Source organism: Bos grunniens, chromosome X (assembly GCF_055505025.1).
Source record: "Bos grunniens cultivar Pamir isolate PY7600 chromosome X, Bosgru_T2T1.0, whole genome shotgun sequence".
NCBI classification, from domain to species: Eukaryota; Metazoa; Chordata; class Mammalia; order Artiodactyla; family Bovidae; genus Bos; species Bos grunniens.
Window position 1 is genome coordinate 63,317,256 of NC_141194.1, and position 19,681 is coordinate 63,336,936.

Genomic DNA, 19,681 nt, shown 5'->3' on the forward strand with positions numbered 1-19,681 from the left:
AAGCTACTCCAGATGAGTGCTGTCAAGAAAGGAATTAGGCAGTGGGGTGGGGAGATGAGTGAACTATGTGACAGAAATCAAGAGGCACAAGCTTCCAGTTTTAAAATAAATAAGTCATGGAGACATAATGTACAGTATAGGGAATACAGGCAACTAAACTTGTGGTGATCATTTTGTAAGGTACAAAAATATCAAGTCACTATGTTGTACACCTGAAACTGATATAATGTTGAAAGTCAATTATACTCCAATTTAAAACAAAAAGTAAGTGGGAATTCTCTCTTCCTCCAAGTCCTAGACTCAGGCTGCTAGCCTCTCTTATCTTCCCCAGATCTGTGATGCAGAAGTACTATCATGGGCAGGCACAATGAAAGGACTGGGTCTTCCTTTTCCGAACTCAGTTCTCACTCGTAGGCTAAGGGCTCTACCCCTGGTGTTAACAGCTGATCACCTTCACCGAGGCTGGCTCTTGGGGCAGAAGCTCCAGGAATGGAGGGCATACTAAGAAGATTAGGGGCTACCATCTCCACAACGTCTACTGCAGGAGGAGCTACCACACTCCTGCCACCAACTACAGCACTGTGGCACAGTTTCTGCCCAAGGAAAGAAGAAGGCAATAAAGAGGAAGAGCTCAGCATTTCTGCTAAGGGAAATGACTTGAAAACCAAGCAAGGAGAGATTCCTGCCTAAGAGTATAGTCAAAAACAATGGAGATCTTAGCTATTCTTGATTAAGGAGGAGGATATGCATGTGGCGGGGAAGGGGGTATGTGGGAAATCTCTGTACCTTCCTCTCAATGTTGCTATAAACTTAAAACTGTCCTAAAAAAATTCTGTCTTAAAAAAATGAAATCACATTCATTTCTGGGGGGTGAGGGGTGGCGAGTAGTGTTGGAGATTGTGCACATGCCCAAGATTACTCACTCAGGCATGACCAGAGAGAAAGCATATTGGCTACTAGCCCCTGGCTGAATACAGGGCAAAATAATGAATTCACTGAACTGTGAAGACAGTCTTTAAGCCAAACACATAATCCAAAGGAAAGGGTGAAAATCAAACTGGCTAAGTGGGCTTAAAACAACCTTTGACCAACATGAGGTTTATGTTTCCAGATGCAGGGGTGAACCCCAGAGAGCTATGAAAAGACAACAGGAGAAAAACCTCTCAGCAGGGACATTAGAGGTCATATACGGTAAGAAAAACAGACCTCACAGAATTAGTCCAGTCAGGTGAACTAACAAATAGATGACTAAACAATAAAAGAAAAGTAACTACCAGAAAAGAGGGGGATAGGTATTCAAACTTGCCACAATATATTATCCAAAATGTCTAGTTTTCAACAAAATATTATATGACATACAATAGAACAGTGACTCATACAGAGGAATAGGAGAAAGCAATACAAACTGCCTTTGAGAAGTCCTAAACATTATTACACTTATTAGAAAAATACTTCAAAGAAGCTATTGGAGATATGCTCAAAAAGCTTTAGGAAACCATGTTTAAATAATTAAAGGAAGGTATGGTAACAGTGATTCATCATTTAAGAATATATTGATTAAATGATCAAAATAATTTTAAAAAGTACAAATTCTCAAGCTGAAAAGTACAATAATTGAAATGAAAAATTCACTAGAAGAGGCTCAAAGTAGATCTGAGCAGGCAAAAAGAGAATAAACAAACGTGAAGATAGATTGATAGTGATTATAGAAATCTAAATAAAACATAGATGAGAAAAAAAAGAACAATGCCTCAGAGAAATGTGGGACATCATTCAGTTCAGTTCAGTTGCTCAGTTGTGTCCGACTCTTTGCGACTCCATGAATCACAGCACGCCAGGCCTCCCTGTCCATGAGCAACTCCCGGAGTTCACTCAGACTCACGTCCATTGAGTCCGTGATGCCATCCAGCCATCTCATCCTCTGTCGTCCCCTTCTCCTCCTGCCCACAATCCCTCCCAGGATCAGTCTTTTCCAATAAGCACACCAACATAAGCACAATCAGAGTAACAAAATGAGGGAGGCAAGATAAAGGGATAGGAAACATATTCAAAGAAACAATGGCTGAAAATGTCCCAAATTTGATGGAAAAAAAAAAATCTACTTGGTAAAGCATCTGACTTGGAGAAGGAAATGGCAACCCACTCCAGTGTTCTTGTCTGGAGAATCACAGGGACGGGTGGGCTGCCGTCTCTGTGGTCGCACAGAGTCGGACACGACTGAAGTGACTTAGCAGCAAAGCATCTGACTGCAATGCATAAGACCCCCGTTCAATACATAGGTCAGGAAGATCTGCTGGAGAAGGGATAGGCTACCCACTCCAGTATTCTTGGGCTTCCCTTGTGGTTCAGTTGGTAAAGAATCCGTCTGCAATGTGGGAGACTCGGGTTCAATCCCTGGGTTGGGAAGATCCCCTGGAGAAGGGAAAGGCTACCCACTCCAGTATTCTGGCCTGGGGAATTCCATGTACTGTATAGTCCATGGGGTCACAAACAGTCGGTGACGACTGAGTGACTTTCACTTTCACTGTTTTTCACACATTAAGAAGCTTAATAGGCTCCACATAGGATAACACAAAGAAATCCATACTCAGACACATTATGGTCAAATTATTCAAAGAGAAAATACTGAAAACAATACGAGAAAAATGTTTCATCATGTAAAAGGGAATGATACATGTAAAAAGTCAGATTAACAGCTGACTCTTCATCACAAACGATGGGGGCAATGGCAGGGATGACTAATTAAAAAATTATCAACTAAGAACCCTATATTATATATCTAGCTCTTCTGGTAGACCCCAAGGACACCACAGAATATAGCTTCTTAATTATTGAACTAGATGATCTGTAAGAGTTCTCACAGTGATAAAGTGTTATGTGTAATAAATTATCTTATTAAAATTGCTACTATATAATTTGTTGTATTTCCACAAGATGGCGCTAATATATTTCCATTTTCCATCAAAACATGTCTTCTATATGATCATTTCTATAGTTAATAATTTAATCATAGTCTATTATTACATACCCTTAACTTTTCAAAGTACTGTTGTATTATTTATGCTATCTTTATTGCAAGTCATCTACACAAATAATGCTGAACTAATATTTCAGATGGGTAAATCAAAGCACATAGCAGTTACATAAGTGATCCAAGGTCACACATTTCATTAGTAATAGATTTTCTAATGTTAGTTCTATGATCTTTCCCTAGATTGCACTGCCTGATTACAGATAATGGTGTCAAATTCTCAAGGTCTCAGGCTGAGAACAGAAGCAAAATTAAAGCAACGAATATTAAATAGCATTAAAACTGATACAAACTTCCCTTGGGCTCATATACTGAACCATTAATATTTCTGAACACAAGTACATTTATGCATATTTCCTTTGCTGTTTCCCTTACTTCTTATTAGACGACCTTGGCATTATATACTCCTATACAACCATACTAAAAGCTCAATATTGATAAATTAACACTGTCCTTATTGTAAACATAATAACTATATTTTAAAATGATCACAGAAGGACTTCACTGGAAGTCCAATGGTTTAGACTCCATGCTTCCAATGCAGGGGGTGTGGGTTTGATCCCTGGTCAGGGAACTAAGATCCAAAAACGTGCTGCATGGGCAAAAAAAAATTTTTTAACTCAAATGAAAGTCTATTTTTCAAAAAACCATCACAGAACTCTCACGACCCCATGAATCGCAGCACACCAGGCCTCCCTGTCCATCACCAACTCCCGGAGTTCACTCAAACTCATGTGCATAGAGTCAGTGATGCCATGCAGCCATCTCATCCTCTGTCGTCCCCTTCCCCTCCTGCCCCCAATCCCTCCCAGCATCAGTCTTTTCCAGTGAGTCAACTCTTCACATGAGGTGGCCAAAGTACTGGAGTTTCAGCTTCAGCATCATTCCTTCCAAAGAACACCTAGGACTGATCTCCTTTAGGAACACCTAGGACTGGTTGGATCTCCTTGCAGTCTAAGGGACTTGCAAGAGTCTTCTCCAACATCGCAGTTCAAAAGCATCAATTCTTCGGCGCTCAGCCTTCTTCACAGTCCAACTCTCACATCCATACATGACCACTGGAAAAACCATACCCTTGACTAGATGGACCTTTATTGGCAAAGTAATATCTCTGCTTTTCAATATGCTATCTAGGTTGGTCATAACTTTCCTTCCAAGGAGTAAGAGTCTTAATTTAATGGCTGCAATCACCATCTGCAGTGATTTTGGAGCCCAAAAAAATAAAGTCAAACACTGTTTCCCCATCTATTTCCCATGAAGTGGTGGGACCAGATGCCATGATCTTAGTTTTCTGGATGTTGAGCTTTAAGCCAACTTTTTCACTCTCCTCTTCCACTTTCATCAAGAGACTTTTTAGTTCCTTTTCACTTTCTGCCTTAAGGGTGGTATCATCTGCATATCTGAGATTATTGATATTTCTCCCAGCAATCTTGATTGCAGCTTGTGCTTCTTCCAGCCCAGCGTTTCTCATAATGTACTCTGCATATAAGTGAAATAAGCAGGGTGATGATATATAGCCTTGACGTACTCCTTTTCCTATTTGGAACCAGTCTGTTGTTCCATGTCTAGTTCTAACTGTTGCTTCCTGACCTGCATATAGGTTTCTCAAGAGGCAGGTCAGGTGGTCTGGTATTCCCATCTCTTTCAGGATTTTCCAGTTTATTGTGATCCACACAGTCAAAGGCTTTGGCATAGTCAATAAAGCAGAAGTAGATATTTTTCTGGAACTCTTGCTTTTTCGATGATCCAGCAGATGTTGGCAATTTGATCTCTGGTTCCTCTGCCTTTTCTAAAACCAGCTTGAACATCTGGAAGTTCACGGTTCACGTATTGCTGAAGCCTGGCTAGGAGAATTTTGAGCATTACTTTACTAGCGTATGAGATGAGTGCAATTGTGTGGTAGTTTGAACATTCTTTGGCATTGCCTTTCTTTGGGATTGGAATGAAAACTGACCTTTTCCAGTCCTGTGACCACTGCTGAGTTTTCCAAATTTGCTGGCATATTGAGTGCAGCACTTTCACAGCATCATCTTTCAGGATTTGAAATAGCTCAACTGGAATTCCATCACCTCCACTAGCTTTGTTCATAGTGATGCTTTCTAAGGCCCACTTGACTTCACATTCCAGGATGTCTGGCTCTAGGTCAGTGATCACACCATCGTGATTATCTGGGTCATGAAGATCTTTTCTGTACAGTTCTTCTGTGTATTCTTGCCACCTCTTCTTAATATCTTCTGCTCCTAGCTTAAGGATTCCCAATTTCATTCATAATTACAGCAGCCTGTTTTAATCTGTGACATCTCTAATCAGGAGATATAATCCAAAAAGTGTGGAAGAATTCAAGGAAAGCAGCAGCTATTTATGAAGTTTTTTACCAAAAGAAAAGGCTTGGGGGAGACAAAAACTAACAAGGTCCTAAACTGAGATCTGTTAACAAGAACTGAGGGAATGAAAAGGGCTTTATAAACAATACCCACTACCACCCTTTATGTCCTAGGCTTTTACTTCAACAGAATTCTAATACACTATAGCAATTTTGATCTCTTATCCTTTGTGTAAAGATGAGGGGTTTTCCTTTTAGACTGAAGACGTACTTTCAATTTGTACATAACTTCTAGCTTCAGATATTCACTATTTGCAAAAAAGTTAAGACTATAGAAAGTACGCTCACTTTCCATGCCCTCCTTCTACAACAAAATTCACAGAGAAGGGTGCTTAATTAGCAGCTATTTATTCCTGCTTGTATCACCGACTGCTCCCAACTGGTCCCAACATACAGATAATTAAAGTCCAAAGAAAAACTGACCCAAAGACTGGCATTATATGATAAAAGATGTGTTTGTCTCTGTAATATTTTTACCTGGGGAGTCAAGATGTAATCTGCATTTTATTTCATTTTGATAAATTTTGGAATAAACTAGTGTAGTGGCCATATTAGTGCCCGTTATCACCTAGTAATATCAAAAGCTACTGCCATTTATTGAGCAGTTTTTATTTCCAAAGCATGTTACTAAACACTCTACTATATATGCATCATCATAATCAAAAAGTTGGTATCTAAAAATATGTATAACAATGTTGATAACTATATTTGCCTGTTTTTAAACTCATTAAAATACAGTCTTTTTCAAGGCATTTGATAATACCTCACTAAGTTATTTTTATATCCCAAAAAGATGTGGGAAAAAAACTGGAAGATTAAAATAATATATAATAACTAGGCCAAGAATTCAAGCCCTTCCTGTTTTCCTCAATCTCATTCTAGTGACAAGAATACAAAAGAGTCAAAAGATAGTGGTGCTCTACAAAATTTGTTATTATGTAGTTTTGGATGAAAATATGACTGTGGGTCAAATAATGTTCTTAATAATTGTGTGTGTGTGTTTGTATGTGTGTGTGTAAGTCGCTCAGTCATGTCTGACTCTTTGTGACCCCATGGACTATGGAATTCTCTAGGGCTAATAATACAGCCACTAAACATACACTGAAAAACTGATGCTTTTGAAATGTGGTATTGGAAGACTCTTGAGAGTCCCTTGGACTGCAAGGAGATCCAACCAGTCCATCTTCAAGGAAATCAGTCCTGAATATTCATTGGAAGGATTGATGCTGAAGCTGAAACTCCAATACTTTGGCGACCTGATGCGAAGAACTGACCTGACACTGGGAAAGACTGAAGGTGGGAAGAGAAGGGGATGACAGAGGATGACAGAGGATGAGATGGTTGGATGGCATCACCGACTAGATGGACATGAGTTTGAGTAAGCCCCAGGAGTTCGTGATGGACAGGGAAGCCTGGCATGATGCAGTCTATGGGGTCACAAAGAGTCGGACACAACTGAGAGACTGAACTGAACTGAACTGAACTGAAACATATAGTAAAAATCTGATACAGTTAGTTTATGATAGAAATATCAGTCATGTTCTATCACCATCATAGTTTCCTTCTATAAGGTTTTCTTAAAAAGATGATGACAGGTAAGAGGTCAACAATCCATGGCATATATGATAATAACCTACATGTTATGCCACTTCAGCCTAAGTCTACTCTTATAAACCACTTCCTAGAGAATATTCATGTTCATATTTATTCCTGGCATAAACTACAGGCTCACCTCCATAGTGTTAATCTTCCAGAAGCCATCCATGGCACCATAACATCCTTTTTTCTTATTTTGTCCCTCCCATTTCTGTCCCTTTGGCATACTAATCTTTGATAGGTTGATGCCATCTTTCTGAGTGCTCCTCCTTAAAATATTGCCAAATCTTGGAGTAGAACTTACTCTTTATCCACTTTATAAAAAGACTGCTCATTTAAAGGAAACCTGCAGTGTGGAGATTCCTTAAAAAACTGGAAATAGAACTGCCATACGACCCAGCTGGGCATACACACTGAGGAAACCAGAAATGAAAGAGACATGTGTATCCCAATGTTCATCAAGCACTGTTTACAAGAGCCAGGACATGGAAGCAACCTAGATGCCCATCGCCAGACGAATGGATAAGAAAGCTGTGGTACATATACCCAATGGAGTATTACTCAGCCATTAAAAAGAATGCATTTAAATCGGTTCTAATGAGGTGGATGAAACTGGGGCCTATTATACAGAGTGAAGTAAGGCAGAAAGAAAAACACCAATACAGTATATTAATGCACATATATAGAATTTAGAAAGATGGTAACAATGACTCTATATACGAGACAGCAAAAGAGACACAGATGTAAAGAACAGACTTTTGGACTCTGTGGGAAAAGGTGAGGGTGGGATGATCTGAGAGAATAGCACTGAAACATGTATATTACCATATGTGAAATAGATCGCCAGTCCAGGTTCGATGCATGAGACAGGGTGCTCAGGGCTGGTGTACTGGGACAACCCTGAGGGATGGGATGGGGAGGGAGGTGGGAGGGGGGGTTCAGGATAAGGGACACATGTACACCCATGGCTGATTCATGTGAATGTATGGCAAAAACCACTATAATATTGTAAAATAATTAGCCTCCAATTAAAATAAATTAATTTAACCAAATAAGTAAATAAATAAAGGAAACCTGTGGTAAACCTACATTAAACTAGTTAGTTCCTTTGGTATACTTTTAGTAATTCAGTTTATAAAGTGTGATTTATAATAAAAATTGCAGGTATATCCCACTTGTGTGAAGCAGTCTACATTGAGACAAGTATATCTCTTATAACTGCATAAGCCTGTTCTGTCATAGTTCTTTATAGAGTTTAATCAATCTGTGGGCCCAAAAAAGTCTTTTATACAAACTATTTGAATAAATATTTTATTAGAAATATATATGCCTGTGAGGACTATAATCTTAATGATATTTCTATTTATTTCATTAATGGCAAATGTAATTTTCACTAGTTAAACTAACAGGAGGCTATCTCCAAATAACTATAATTAACTCGATACTCAGAGAAGGGAAACATTTAGTGAATTAATTTAATATATTTTACCCCATAATCCCCTGATATTCAAAGCACTTTATGTAACATCTACAGAAAAATGTTTTTCACAAAAATTCATTTAACCAGCAATTACTGAGTATCTACCATGTGTCAGAACCTGTACTGGGCATAGGTATTAAGTGAAACACAGGATTCTTGCATATGAGTGCTACATTTTTTCACTATTCCTTTTATATTTCCAGATTCAACACAATAGTACAAATCTTAGTATAGTAATAAGCATATAATAAGTGCTTAATATATATTTACTTGAATATTGTTAAAATACCAAAATTCATTTAAGAATAATAATTTTAGCTGATCTTCCTATTTACCCACCTGCCCTTATACTCTTGGGTAGCAGACACCAATATATACACCAAAGCAAAAAATAAAGTTTTCCATATTCTTGTTGGAAATACAAAGGAGGAATGGACACAGAAGATGCTCTTTATGTTAGTATTAAGAATAGAATATACTTTTCTATCAACTGGAAACATACAAGAATAAACAATACATGTTAAAAGAGTAAATAAATTTAGCATGTTGGCTTTTGAAATCAGAAAATATTTAAACTTCCAAAGTACCCCATGCTAAGTATTAACTGAACTCTATGATAATAATCCTGAATTTACATTCATTATTTTTTTATATTACCTAAGCCAGAAACAACTTTCTTCATATTTATTCTCCCTGTAGGTTTGTAGTCCAAAGTTGTAACAGACAGTATGAAGATAACAAACCTGCAATATAAAAAACAAATAAACAAGATATGTCAGATTTGTGATTCTTTTAACATTAAAAAATTTATGGCATTTCAGAGTCTTTAAGACATAGTAAGTATTCTGTACATCAAAATAACCAATAACCCACTCATCCTTGGGCTTCCCTGATAGCTCAGTTGGTAAAGAATCTGCCTGCAATGCAGGAGACCCCGGTTCAATTCGTGGGTCGGGCAGATCCAATGGAGAAGGGATAGGCTATCCACTCCAGTACTCTTGGGCTTCCCTTGTGGGTCAGCTGGTAAAGAATCTGGCTGCAATGCGGGAGACCTGGGTTCGATCCCTGGGTTGGGAAGATCCCCTGGAGAAGGGAAAGGCTACCCACTCCAGTATTCTGGCTTGGAGAATTACATGGACTGTATATAGTCCATGGGGTCACAAAGAGTCGGACACGACTGAGCAACTTTCACCTTCACTCATCCTTAACAAAACTTCTCAATTTATATAAAGAGGAGCTAAAAGTATTCAGGGTGTGGCATGAGTTACATATGGAAAAGTAATAATTACTAGTTGAACTTGAAAGGTTCTTTGTAACAGAAAATGGGGAAACCAATCATTGCCCAGCAAAAGAACAGGCCTCTGTAGGCTGCCAGATTTTTTAAAAAGCATTAGAAAAGAGTATATGCAAAGAAAACAAAATCACTACTGAAGGGGGAAAAAATGAATATCTTTCAAAATTAAGACAATTAAAAATAATTCTACAGTTCAAAGCACTATCTAGTCATAAGACTTATCTAGAAATAATTAATTTGGGGCTTCCCAAGTGGCTCATTGGTGAAGAATCTGCCTGCCAATGTAGGAGACACATGTTTGATTCCTGATTCAGGAAGGCTCATGTGCCTCGGAGCAACTAAGCCGTTGTGCCACAACTCTAGAGCCCAGGAGCCACATCTACTGAGTCCACATGCCACAACTACTGAAGCCTGCGCACCCTAGAACCCGTGCTCTGAAACAAGAGAAGCTCCCACATTGAGAAGCCCATGCACCACAGCTAGACAGTAGCCCCCACTTGCTGCAATGAGATAAAAGCCCACACAGCAATGAAGACCCAGAACAGCCAAAATAAATAAAATTATTTTTTTAAAGAATTAATGTGTCTCTTAATAACAACAAAAATTTTCTTTACCTAAATTACAACTGAGATAAAAGTAGAAACAATATGTGAATGATGCCATAGGAAAATACTCTTACAGATTATTAACCAGCATCTCAGTCCTTGTATCAACAATGTCATATCTTATAGAATTTGGTGGCAGATTCATTTTGATATTTGGCAAAACTAATACAATTATGTAAAGTTTAAAAATAAAATTAAAAATACTGGGAAATGGCATAAAAGAAAAAATTTAATTCTAATAATTTATCCAAATATTCCCCCAGTATTTATAGAAATCATCTATCCAGAATCTGTCATACCCATATAAAGGAATCTTTTGTATAAGTTTTACCTGAGTAAGACTACAGAGGCAGATCCTGAGGCAAGTTATTCATAAGGAATATGTAAACAGCTGTCTTGCTTCAAATATGTTTCCCTTTGAAATTTTGTACAGTACATTAAGAAAGCAGAAGTTCAATATGCGTGCCTGAGTACATCAGACCTACTGTATATTTAAATCCAAACTAAAGAATAGTCTTGGTAATGTGGGCCTGGCAAGAAACCAGAAGTATTTAAATGCATTCTCAACATTTTAACAGAAAAAGCTTAACTCATTACATGCCCCAGATCCCATAGGTGCACACAGGGCCACACCAATTATACAGCTATACTGGAATAATGCAGCTTGTACCCACTTGCTGCAGAAAGGCTTGCAACTAACTTATACAGAGAAAAATGGAAAGTAAAACTTTTGATGAACATTAAATATACTGAGTCTTTATCCAATTTCCTCAGTGTTTTCTTTTTTTCTGCCCTCACAATTCTTTCAAGTGTACTTACATTAAATGCTACTTTCTAGGGGAGAAAAGAATACCAAATAATAACAAATTTATAAGACCAAACCTTGTTGTTTTTGTTGTGGTTTGGTCACTAAGTCATGTCCAACTGTTTTGTGACCACATGGACCATAGCCTGCCAAGCTCCTCTGTCCATGGGATTTTCCAGGCAAAAATACTGGAGTGGGTTGCAATTTCCTTCTCCAGGGGATTGTCCCAACCCAAGAATCAAACTCACAGCTCAGATTCTTTACCACTGAGCTACCTGTGAAGCTCAAGACCAAACCTACAAAATACTAAAATATCTAACATTTTAAATACACTAATTTAGTATAATAAATATACTAAGAGATCTGTAACATATTTCACTGTAATGATCAAAAAATCTTTTAATTATCAATAATGTTCCCTTCACTCATTCATTTATATAATAAACAATATTATAAATAAAATAAAAATATTTATGAATAATAAATATTTACTAAACATGTTCTATCTATAATGTGAGGGTGTTAGTCGCTCAACTGTGTCCAACTCTTTGTGACCCCATGGACTGGGGTCTGCCAGGCTCCTCTATCCATGGGATTTTCCAAGCAAGAATACTGGAGTGGGTTGCCATTCCCTTATCCAGGGGATCTTCCTGACCCAGGGATCGAACCCAGGTCTCCCACATTTCAGGCAGACTCTTTACCATCTGAGCCACTAGGGAATTTCTATGAAAGTGAAAGTGAAGTCACTCAGTTGTGTCCGACTCTTTGCAACCCCGTGGACTGTAGCCCACCAGGCTCCTCCGTCCATGGGATTCTACAGGCAAAAATACTGGAGTGGGTTGCCATTTCCTTCTCCAGGGGATCTTCCTGACCCAGGGATCGAACCCAGGTCTCGAACCCAGGGAATATCTATAATATTAGGCAATATTAAAGATACATCAATGAACAAAACAGACAAAGATCCCTATCCTCATGAAATATTTATAATGGGGTATTAAATACTAAGATCTATACAAATATCTCTTTTAAAAATACTTTCCTAGCCTTCCATGCAGTGGTAACATCTCACTTTGCAAGTAATATACAATTGCAAGTAATACAAAGATGGTAGATCTGTAAGTCTATTGTATATTGGTCATATAGAAATGGACTTATGAGACTAGAACTATGGAATCTCTAGAACCTCTAGCCACTGTTACATCTCTGGCCCAGAAATGACAGATCCAACCAAATACCTACTTTACAATGCCAAGATTAGACTATACAGATGATTTTTAAAACTCACTTAGATACTGCTGCTAAAAATGACTTTGATCACTAACTTTTGAGTTCAATACAAGACTTTTTATTTTTAATTAACCAGATAATTTCATTTCTGTATATTACTTTGTAAATTAGATTCTTAAAATAGAGAAAAAGCAGACCTATTATTTTCATTCCAAGCTATTTTCCTTTGTGATTTTGTTGTCTTTTAAACATTTATAGATCATGCATTTTTACATTTTGTTAAAGTATAATAGTGTAGCAATAATTAAATGATAATTGCTTGACTGCCGGGGTCCAGCCCCGGCTGATCCAGAGTATTTGAAGGGGAGACGGCGTCGGCAACTATTTAAATATTCATCAAAGATATAGAGAGTAATAGAATGAGGATAGCTCAGCAGGAAAATTCAGTGGAGAAAAGAGGCAGAGTAGCTTGGTTTATGCAGAAAATCAATATAACCTGTGACACCAGGTTATCTCTGACCACGGAGGCCACAGGCGCCCTCTCAAATAGCGGAAGGTGCCACACCTTAGACACCTTCTCGAGTGGGTCTTAGAAGCGCAGGCAAATAAATGGTCGCAGAGGACCTCTGAGCTCCAGATGGAGACTCAGCTGGAAATTGAGGAGAAGAATGACATGGGGAGACCAAGCTTTGGTGAGCAAAGCCCATAGCTTTATTTTCAACAGGGGTTTTTATACCCTAAGTTACACATAGAGGATAATAGGGGATGTGAAATCATGCAAAGTCAGCAGTCTTTGATCCTTATCAAAAACTAGGGTTTCTTTCCTACAAACTTATCGTATACAAATGGTTTAGGTGATTTACATCATCTTCTGGCCAGAAGGCCTATTAACATTTTATGACTCTTGACAAAGGTTTGTCAACCTTAAGACTTATTTTCTCTAAGAGTAATTATTTTAAGGTTTGGCGCCATCTTCTGAAGGTGTTAGATAAAACTGCATTCCTATAGGGCAGAAGTGCAATGGGTTTACAACAAAGGAAAGAATTTATTACCTTAAGGGTCTAAAGTTGTTAACACCAAGGCCACTACTTATTTTTTCTACATACCAAGTATATTAATTAATACACATTCAAGGATACAATACAAGGGATGTGGAAACTTGGCAGCAAGCACTGGCTCATCAATGAAATCTTTTACTAGTTTTATTCTGACAGTTTCTAACTCTCTGAGAGGCTCTAAGCTATTTGAATATCTTAAGCTTCCCGTGGCTCTCTCGAGGCTGGGAGACTGTAAACAATCATATGCATAGCTGTAGGAGTCTGGGTAAACTTGTCAGGAGAGTTAGAGAGCTATCTGAGGGGTTTAGATTTAAACACTCCTAATGCCCAGGAACTTTATTAATTGGAGCTGTAAGTTAACTCTTTGTCAGAGAGAGTGAGATGGTGGTGGGGGACAGCCCCCAGTAAAGTCAGAGGGGAGAGCACAAAGCAATAAAGTAGGCAGACTCTGGTTTTTTGGGGGTAGATGCTCGAGAATATCCAGGGGGACTCCTGAGGCTCGATCCCGCCTTTGCGTATGCCGAGCCTCCTTCCTCATAACCTCTGTCACGAGTGGAGTGCCTCTCGCCAGCTCCCGGCACCTGACTTTCTTCCTTAATGGCTTTAGGACATGTATCTTCCAATCCCTCCCTTACTCAGCTTTCTCTAACCCTCAGATATCTCAGTAATAATAAACTCATTAGTCATTAGTTACTTCTCTTGGTGCTCTAAGAAAAAATTTTCCAAACACTTTATTTCTTTGCCTCTAAACAACAATACAGCAGTACCTTCTGCCATTATGTCAACATCTTAGATAATTCTTAATCTAGTTTTGGGATACAGGAAGGATGTATCAGAAAACAAGAAAGGTGGCTTATATAATTCATTAACTCCTTTTAAGTGACTAACACTACAGTTAGCTCCTCTCCAACCTTTATCTGGTCATTTCCTCTCGCAAGACTTCTTGCCCTAGATTTTCAAGTCTCATCTAAATCTTAAGTTCATCAAAAGCACACAAAACAATTTCATTGACCTTTAGAATGAAAATATTTCTAACAGTATAGCTTTATCAATCATCTTCTAAATATAAACTCTTAACTATGAACTTCAAGGTCTTTTACTGGTAGCCCCATTCTGACAAAGGCATAGTTAATTACTTTTCTGTTACATATCCTCGAAACCTCTAATTCAGTCTATCCCCTGCCCTCTACATTTGCTTTTCTCTTTATCAACTCTAACTCTGAGCAAGATACCACAAGTTTCCTTTCCCTAACCACTACCTGAGTCTCCTTTCATATTTTTCAATATCCAGTTCACTGTCCATTTACTCTACAAAGCATGTTAAAGAGAAGTCTCTATCCTCTACTAATTTATAACGTCAAATAGATAGCAACAAAGATAATGACAAAAGAAGCAGATAGTAAAAAACATGCAAATGCAAACAATCCAAGAAATTTTACAGATAAAATTATCAGAATTCACAAGATTTCAGAGAAGTTGTTGATATTAAACAAACATTTAAAAGCATCTGCAATGACAACCAACTCAACAATGTAAACTTTAAGATATCACTATCCCTGGTGGCTCAGATGGTAAAGAATCTGCCTGCAATGCGGGAGAGCTGGGTTTGATCCTTGAATCAGGAAGATCCCCTGGAGAAAGCAATGGCTACCCACTCCAGTATTCTTGCCTGGGGAATTCCATGGATAGAAGAGGCTACAGTCCATGGGATCCCAAAGAGTCAGAAATGACTGAGCAACACACACACACACACACACATGACAACAGTTTATTGTCAAATATCTTTATGAAGAAAATTGACTCTATAAGGAATATGGAAGAATAAAAGGCCCAGAACAGCTAAAACAATGCTGAAGAAGAATAAAGTTAAAGAACTTATGCTATCAAGACTACTGAATTGAATAACGCCCGCCTCCCAAAATTCAGGTCCATCTGGAACCAGTGAATGTCTTTATTTGGAAATAGGGTCTTTGTAGTGTCATCAAGGAAAACTGGATTAGGGTGTATCCTAAATCCAACAGGACTGTCTTTATAATGGCAGCACTCAAAAATAATACGGATAAAATGCAATTTTAAAAATGTTCATTTAACCCACAGGAAGGTGGGAAAATTAAACATGAAATAAAAAACAGAGAAAACAAAAAAGCCAGCATTACATTCCTGTTAAAAATGTCAGACTGAGCACACACAATTACCTCTGCTCCCTCCTAACACCCCAGTAAAATGACAATAAAAGAAAACTTACTAGCTGTGGTAAAAAGCACATAACAAAATGTACCATCTCTATCATTTTTAAGTGTACTATTTGGTAGTGTTATAGACTATACTCATATTGCTGTGTAACAGATCTCCAGAATTATTTCATCTTCCAAAACTGAAACTCTTTACCCACTGATTAATAACCCTTCATTTGCCCCTGCCAAAACCACTGGCAATCACAATTCTATTTTCTCTTCCTGTGAGTTTGACTACTTTAGATATTTCATATAAGGGAAATCATAAAGTACTTGGATTTTGTGACTGTTATTTCACTTAGTATAGCATCCTCAAGGCTCATCCATGTTGTAGTAGTTTATCAGAGCTCTTTCCTTTTTAAGAGTAAATAATATTTCACTGTGTTTTTTGCAATCTACTCATTTGTCAATTAACACTTGTGTTGCTTCTACCTCTTGTGAATAATGATGCAAGGAACATGGGTGTGCAAGTATTTCTTCAAAAACCTGCTTTCAGTTCTATTGGACATATACCCAGAATGGGATTGCTGGCTTATACAGTGATTCTATTTTTTGAAGAACTGTCATACTGTTTTCTATAGAATCTACATCAGTTTACAATCTCCACATCCAATTTCTCCACATCCTTATCAACATCTGTTATTTTGTTGTTTTGACTGTCCTGTAGTGTGAGGCAATATCTCATTGTGATTTTGATTTCCTTTTCCCCAATGATTAGTGATAGTCGCATCTTTTCATATGCTTGTTGGCCATGTATATCTTTGGAGAAATATCTGTTCTGGTTCTTTGTTTTTTGTTGTTGTGGAAATTCTTTGTGTATTTTGGATATTAACCACTTATCAGAAATATATGACTTGCAAATATTTTCCCATTTCATAGGTTGGCTTTTCACCCTGTTGATTGTTTCCTTTGATGTACATAAGTTTTAAACTTAATGTTGTCACTTTTGTTCATTTTTGCTTTTGCTGCCCATGCTTCTGGTGCATATCTAAGAAATCACTGCCAAATCCAATGTCATAAGGTTTTTCTCCTATGTTTTCTTCTAGGAATTTTATAGTTTTAACTCTTACATTTAGATTCTTCAATCTACTTTGAGTTAACTTTTGTATATGGTGTAAGCTATGGCTCCAACTTCATTCTCTGCATTTATATATTTATATAGTTTTCCCACAGCCATTTGTTGGAGAGACTGCTGTTTCCCCACTGAGTGGCCTTGGCATACCTATTGAAGATCATTTGACTATATACACAAGAGTTTATTTCTAGGCTCTCTACTCTGTTTTATTAGCCTCCATGTCTATCTTTATGTCAGTACCACAGTGTTTAGATTGTTTTCGCCTTACAATATGCTTTGAAATCAAGACGTATGAGGCCTCCAAATTTACTCTTCATTTTCAAGATTGTTTTACCTATTCAAGTTCCCTTGAAATTCCGTACAAATTTTAGGATGGTTTTTCTATTTCTGCAAAACATGTCATTGAGATTATGATAGGGATGACATTGAGGTTGTAGATAGTTTTGAGCAGTATGGATATTGTAACAATAGTAAGCCTTCTAAGTCATAAACATGCGATGTTTTTCCATGTATTTGTGTCTGCTTTAATTTCTTCCATCAGTTTTTTAAAAAGTTTTCAGTGTACAAGTCTTTCACCTCCTTGGGTAAATTTATTCTTCACTATTCCATTCTTCTGATGCTATTAAGTTAAAAAAAATACAAATAGACTAGGATAAAGACAATATGATGGCAGACCAAGACCAATGTAATTTTGGAAGCTAGAAAAGAGATGGTAAATTAGTAAATGACCTAATAGACATGAGAAAGCAGAATGCTATGCTAGCAATAGGGAAATCTGAAAATCCAGTTTATATTTCTAAATCCTCCTCCAAAATTTAGCAGTTAGCACCCCAGGTACATTACAAAAGTGGAGCTAAAAATAGGAGGATTGGTTAAAAGTCTCTTTAAAAAGGAGTTAGACCTCAAGTCTCTTTCCTCACTCCATCAGACAAGCAATTATCCTTCCATGATCCTACCAACAGACTACAGGGGGCAAAACTGAAGGCCTCTGAACTTGGAAAGATGAGGCACAGTTGAGAATAAGGGTGCTATAGTGAAAAGAGGATGCTCAAGTAAAAATTTACACATTGACTATCAAGACCCAAGTCTGTTTCCTCCTCCTTGACTCCAGAACCCAGGAGGCCAGGTATTGATTCACTAAGGAGTAGTCTGGAAGAGGAATTTGACCAACCCAAGAGAAAAGAAACAAGGACACTGAAATCAGCAAAGAGGTCATCTTGCAAATCAGCTCATCCAGAACATCTTACAGAGAGAACCCAGAGCTTCCAATGAGATCTTTAGTGTTTTGTTATTATTATAAATGTAAGCATCCAGTGATAATCAAAGGCAGAGACAAAACACATGCATACATACATACAGGAAAAAAAATCACCTTGGAGAAAACAGATGCAGAGAAAAAAACAGGGGAGATGAATCTATCAATATCTTCTGAGAGAGAATAAAATATTGCAACCCTGAAGTAAGAACAAGATGCTATGAAAACAGAATATTCATAAAAATAAAAGGAGCTTTTGGAAGTTAAAAGCATGATATCAAAATGAAAAATTCATGAGAACACTTAGAAAATAAAACTGAGAAAATCACCTAAATAGTAAAATAAAATGAAAAGGACATGGAAAACAGGTAAGAAAATATAGAACATTAAGAAACTAATCTAGGAAATCTAACATCTTAAAACAAGCACTCTTGAAACAGAAAATAGAGAAGAGTACATCAACAAAATGAGTAACTAAGAAAACAGAATTACTACATTGAAATGGATTTTTCAAGTGCCCATAAAAATTAATACAAAAAGATACACACCAAGACACTTCATGAAATTTTAAAACACTGGATACAAGACGACTCATTTCTAATTAAGAGAGAAAAAGCACAGTGGTTAAGAGCAAGGACACTGGAGTATCACTAAATTTGAATCCAGTTTTCAGCACTTACTGCATATCCTTGGTCAAGCTCCTAAAACCCTTTAAAAAATTACCTCAGTCATCATCTGTATGATGGGGAAAATAATATTCATTCTACAAGGTTGTCACAAGGTTACTGTGAAGGTTAAATGAATTCATATTTACAAAATGCTGAGAATCATGCCTGGCACATAGTAATGGTACATCAGTGTTGGTTATCCTCATTATGCAAATTTCCAAAGCAAAAAATCATGTTTTATACAAAAGATGAAGAATCAGAAGAGTGAGTGACATCAGAGAAAATGACACAGTAGGGAACTCCAAGGATCTGGCCTTCGAAAGAAACACTAACAAAAGTAATTTTTTAACTGCCAGAAAAGAAGCGTTGCTGCTGCTGCTGCTAAGTCACTTCAGTAGTGTCCGACTCTGTGAGACCCCATAGACAGCAGCCCACCAGGTTCCCCCATCCCTGGGATTCTCCAGGCAAGAACACTGGAGTGGCTTGCCATTTCCTTCTCCAATGCATGAAAGTGAAAAGTGAAAGTGAAATCACTCAGTCGTGTCTGACTCTTAGCGACCCCATGGACTGTAGCCTACCAGGATCCTCTGTCCATGGGATTCTCCAGGCAAGAATACTGGAGTGGGTTGCCATTTCCTTCTCCAAAGATCACAGCATCCAGTCCCATTACTTCATGGCAAATAAGTGAGGAAACAATGGAAATAGTGGCATATTTTATTTTCCTGGGCTCCAAAATCACTGCAGACAGTGACTGCAGCCATGAAATTAAAAGATGTTTCCTTATTGGGAAAAAAGCTATGATAACCCTAGACAGCATATTAAAAAGCAGAGATACCACTTTGCCAACAAAGGTCCACATAGTCAAAGCTATGGTTTTTCCAGCAGCCATGTATGGATGTAAGAGTTGAACCATAAAAAAGGCTGAAGGTAAAAGTGAAAGTCAGTCATGTTCAACTCTTTCATTCTTAGG

General features: G+C 37.6%; 1 protein-coding gene across 1 annotated transcript in view; it reads right to left on the reverse strand.

Annotated features, from left to right (window-relative positions):
• Positions 1-19,681, reverse strand: part of TEX11 (testis expressed 11) — a 210,130-nt gene that overhangs the window by 122,814 nt on the left and 67,635 nt on the right. The window contains exon 10 of the mRNA XM_086389929.1: positions 9,148-9,233. Coding sequence (XP_086246055.1) covers positions 9,148-9,233 — 86 coding nt within the window. The remainder of the gene's footprint in view (positions 1-9,147; positions 9,234-19,681) is intronic.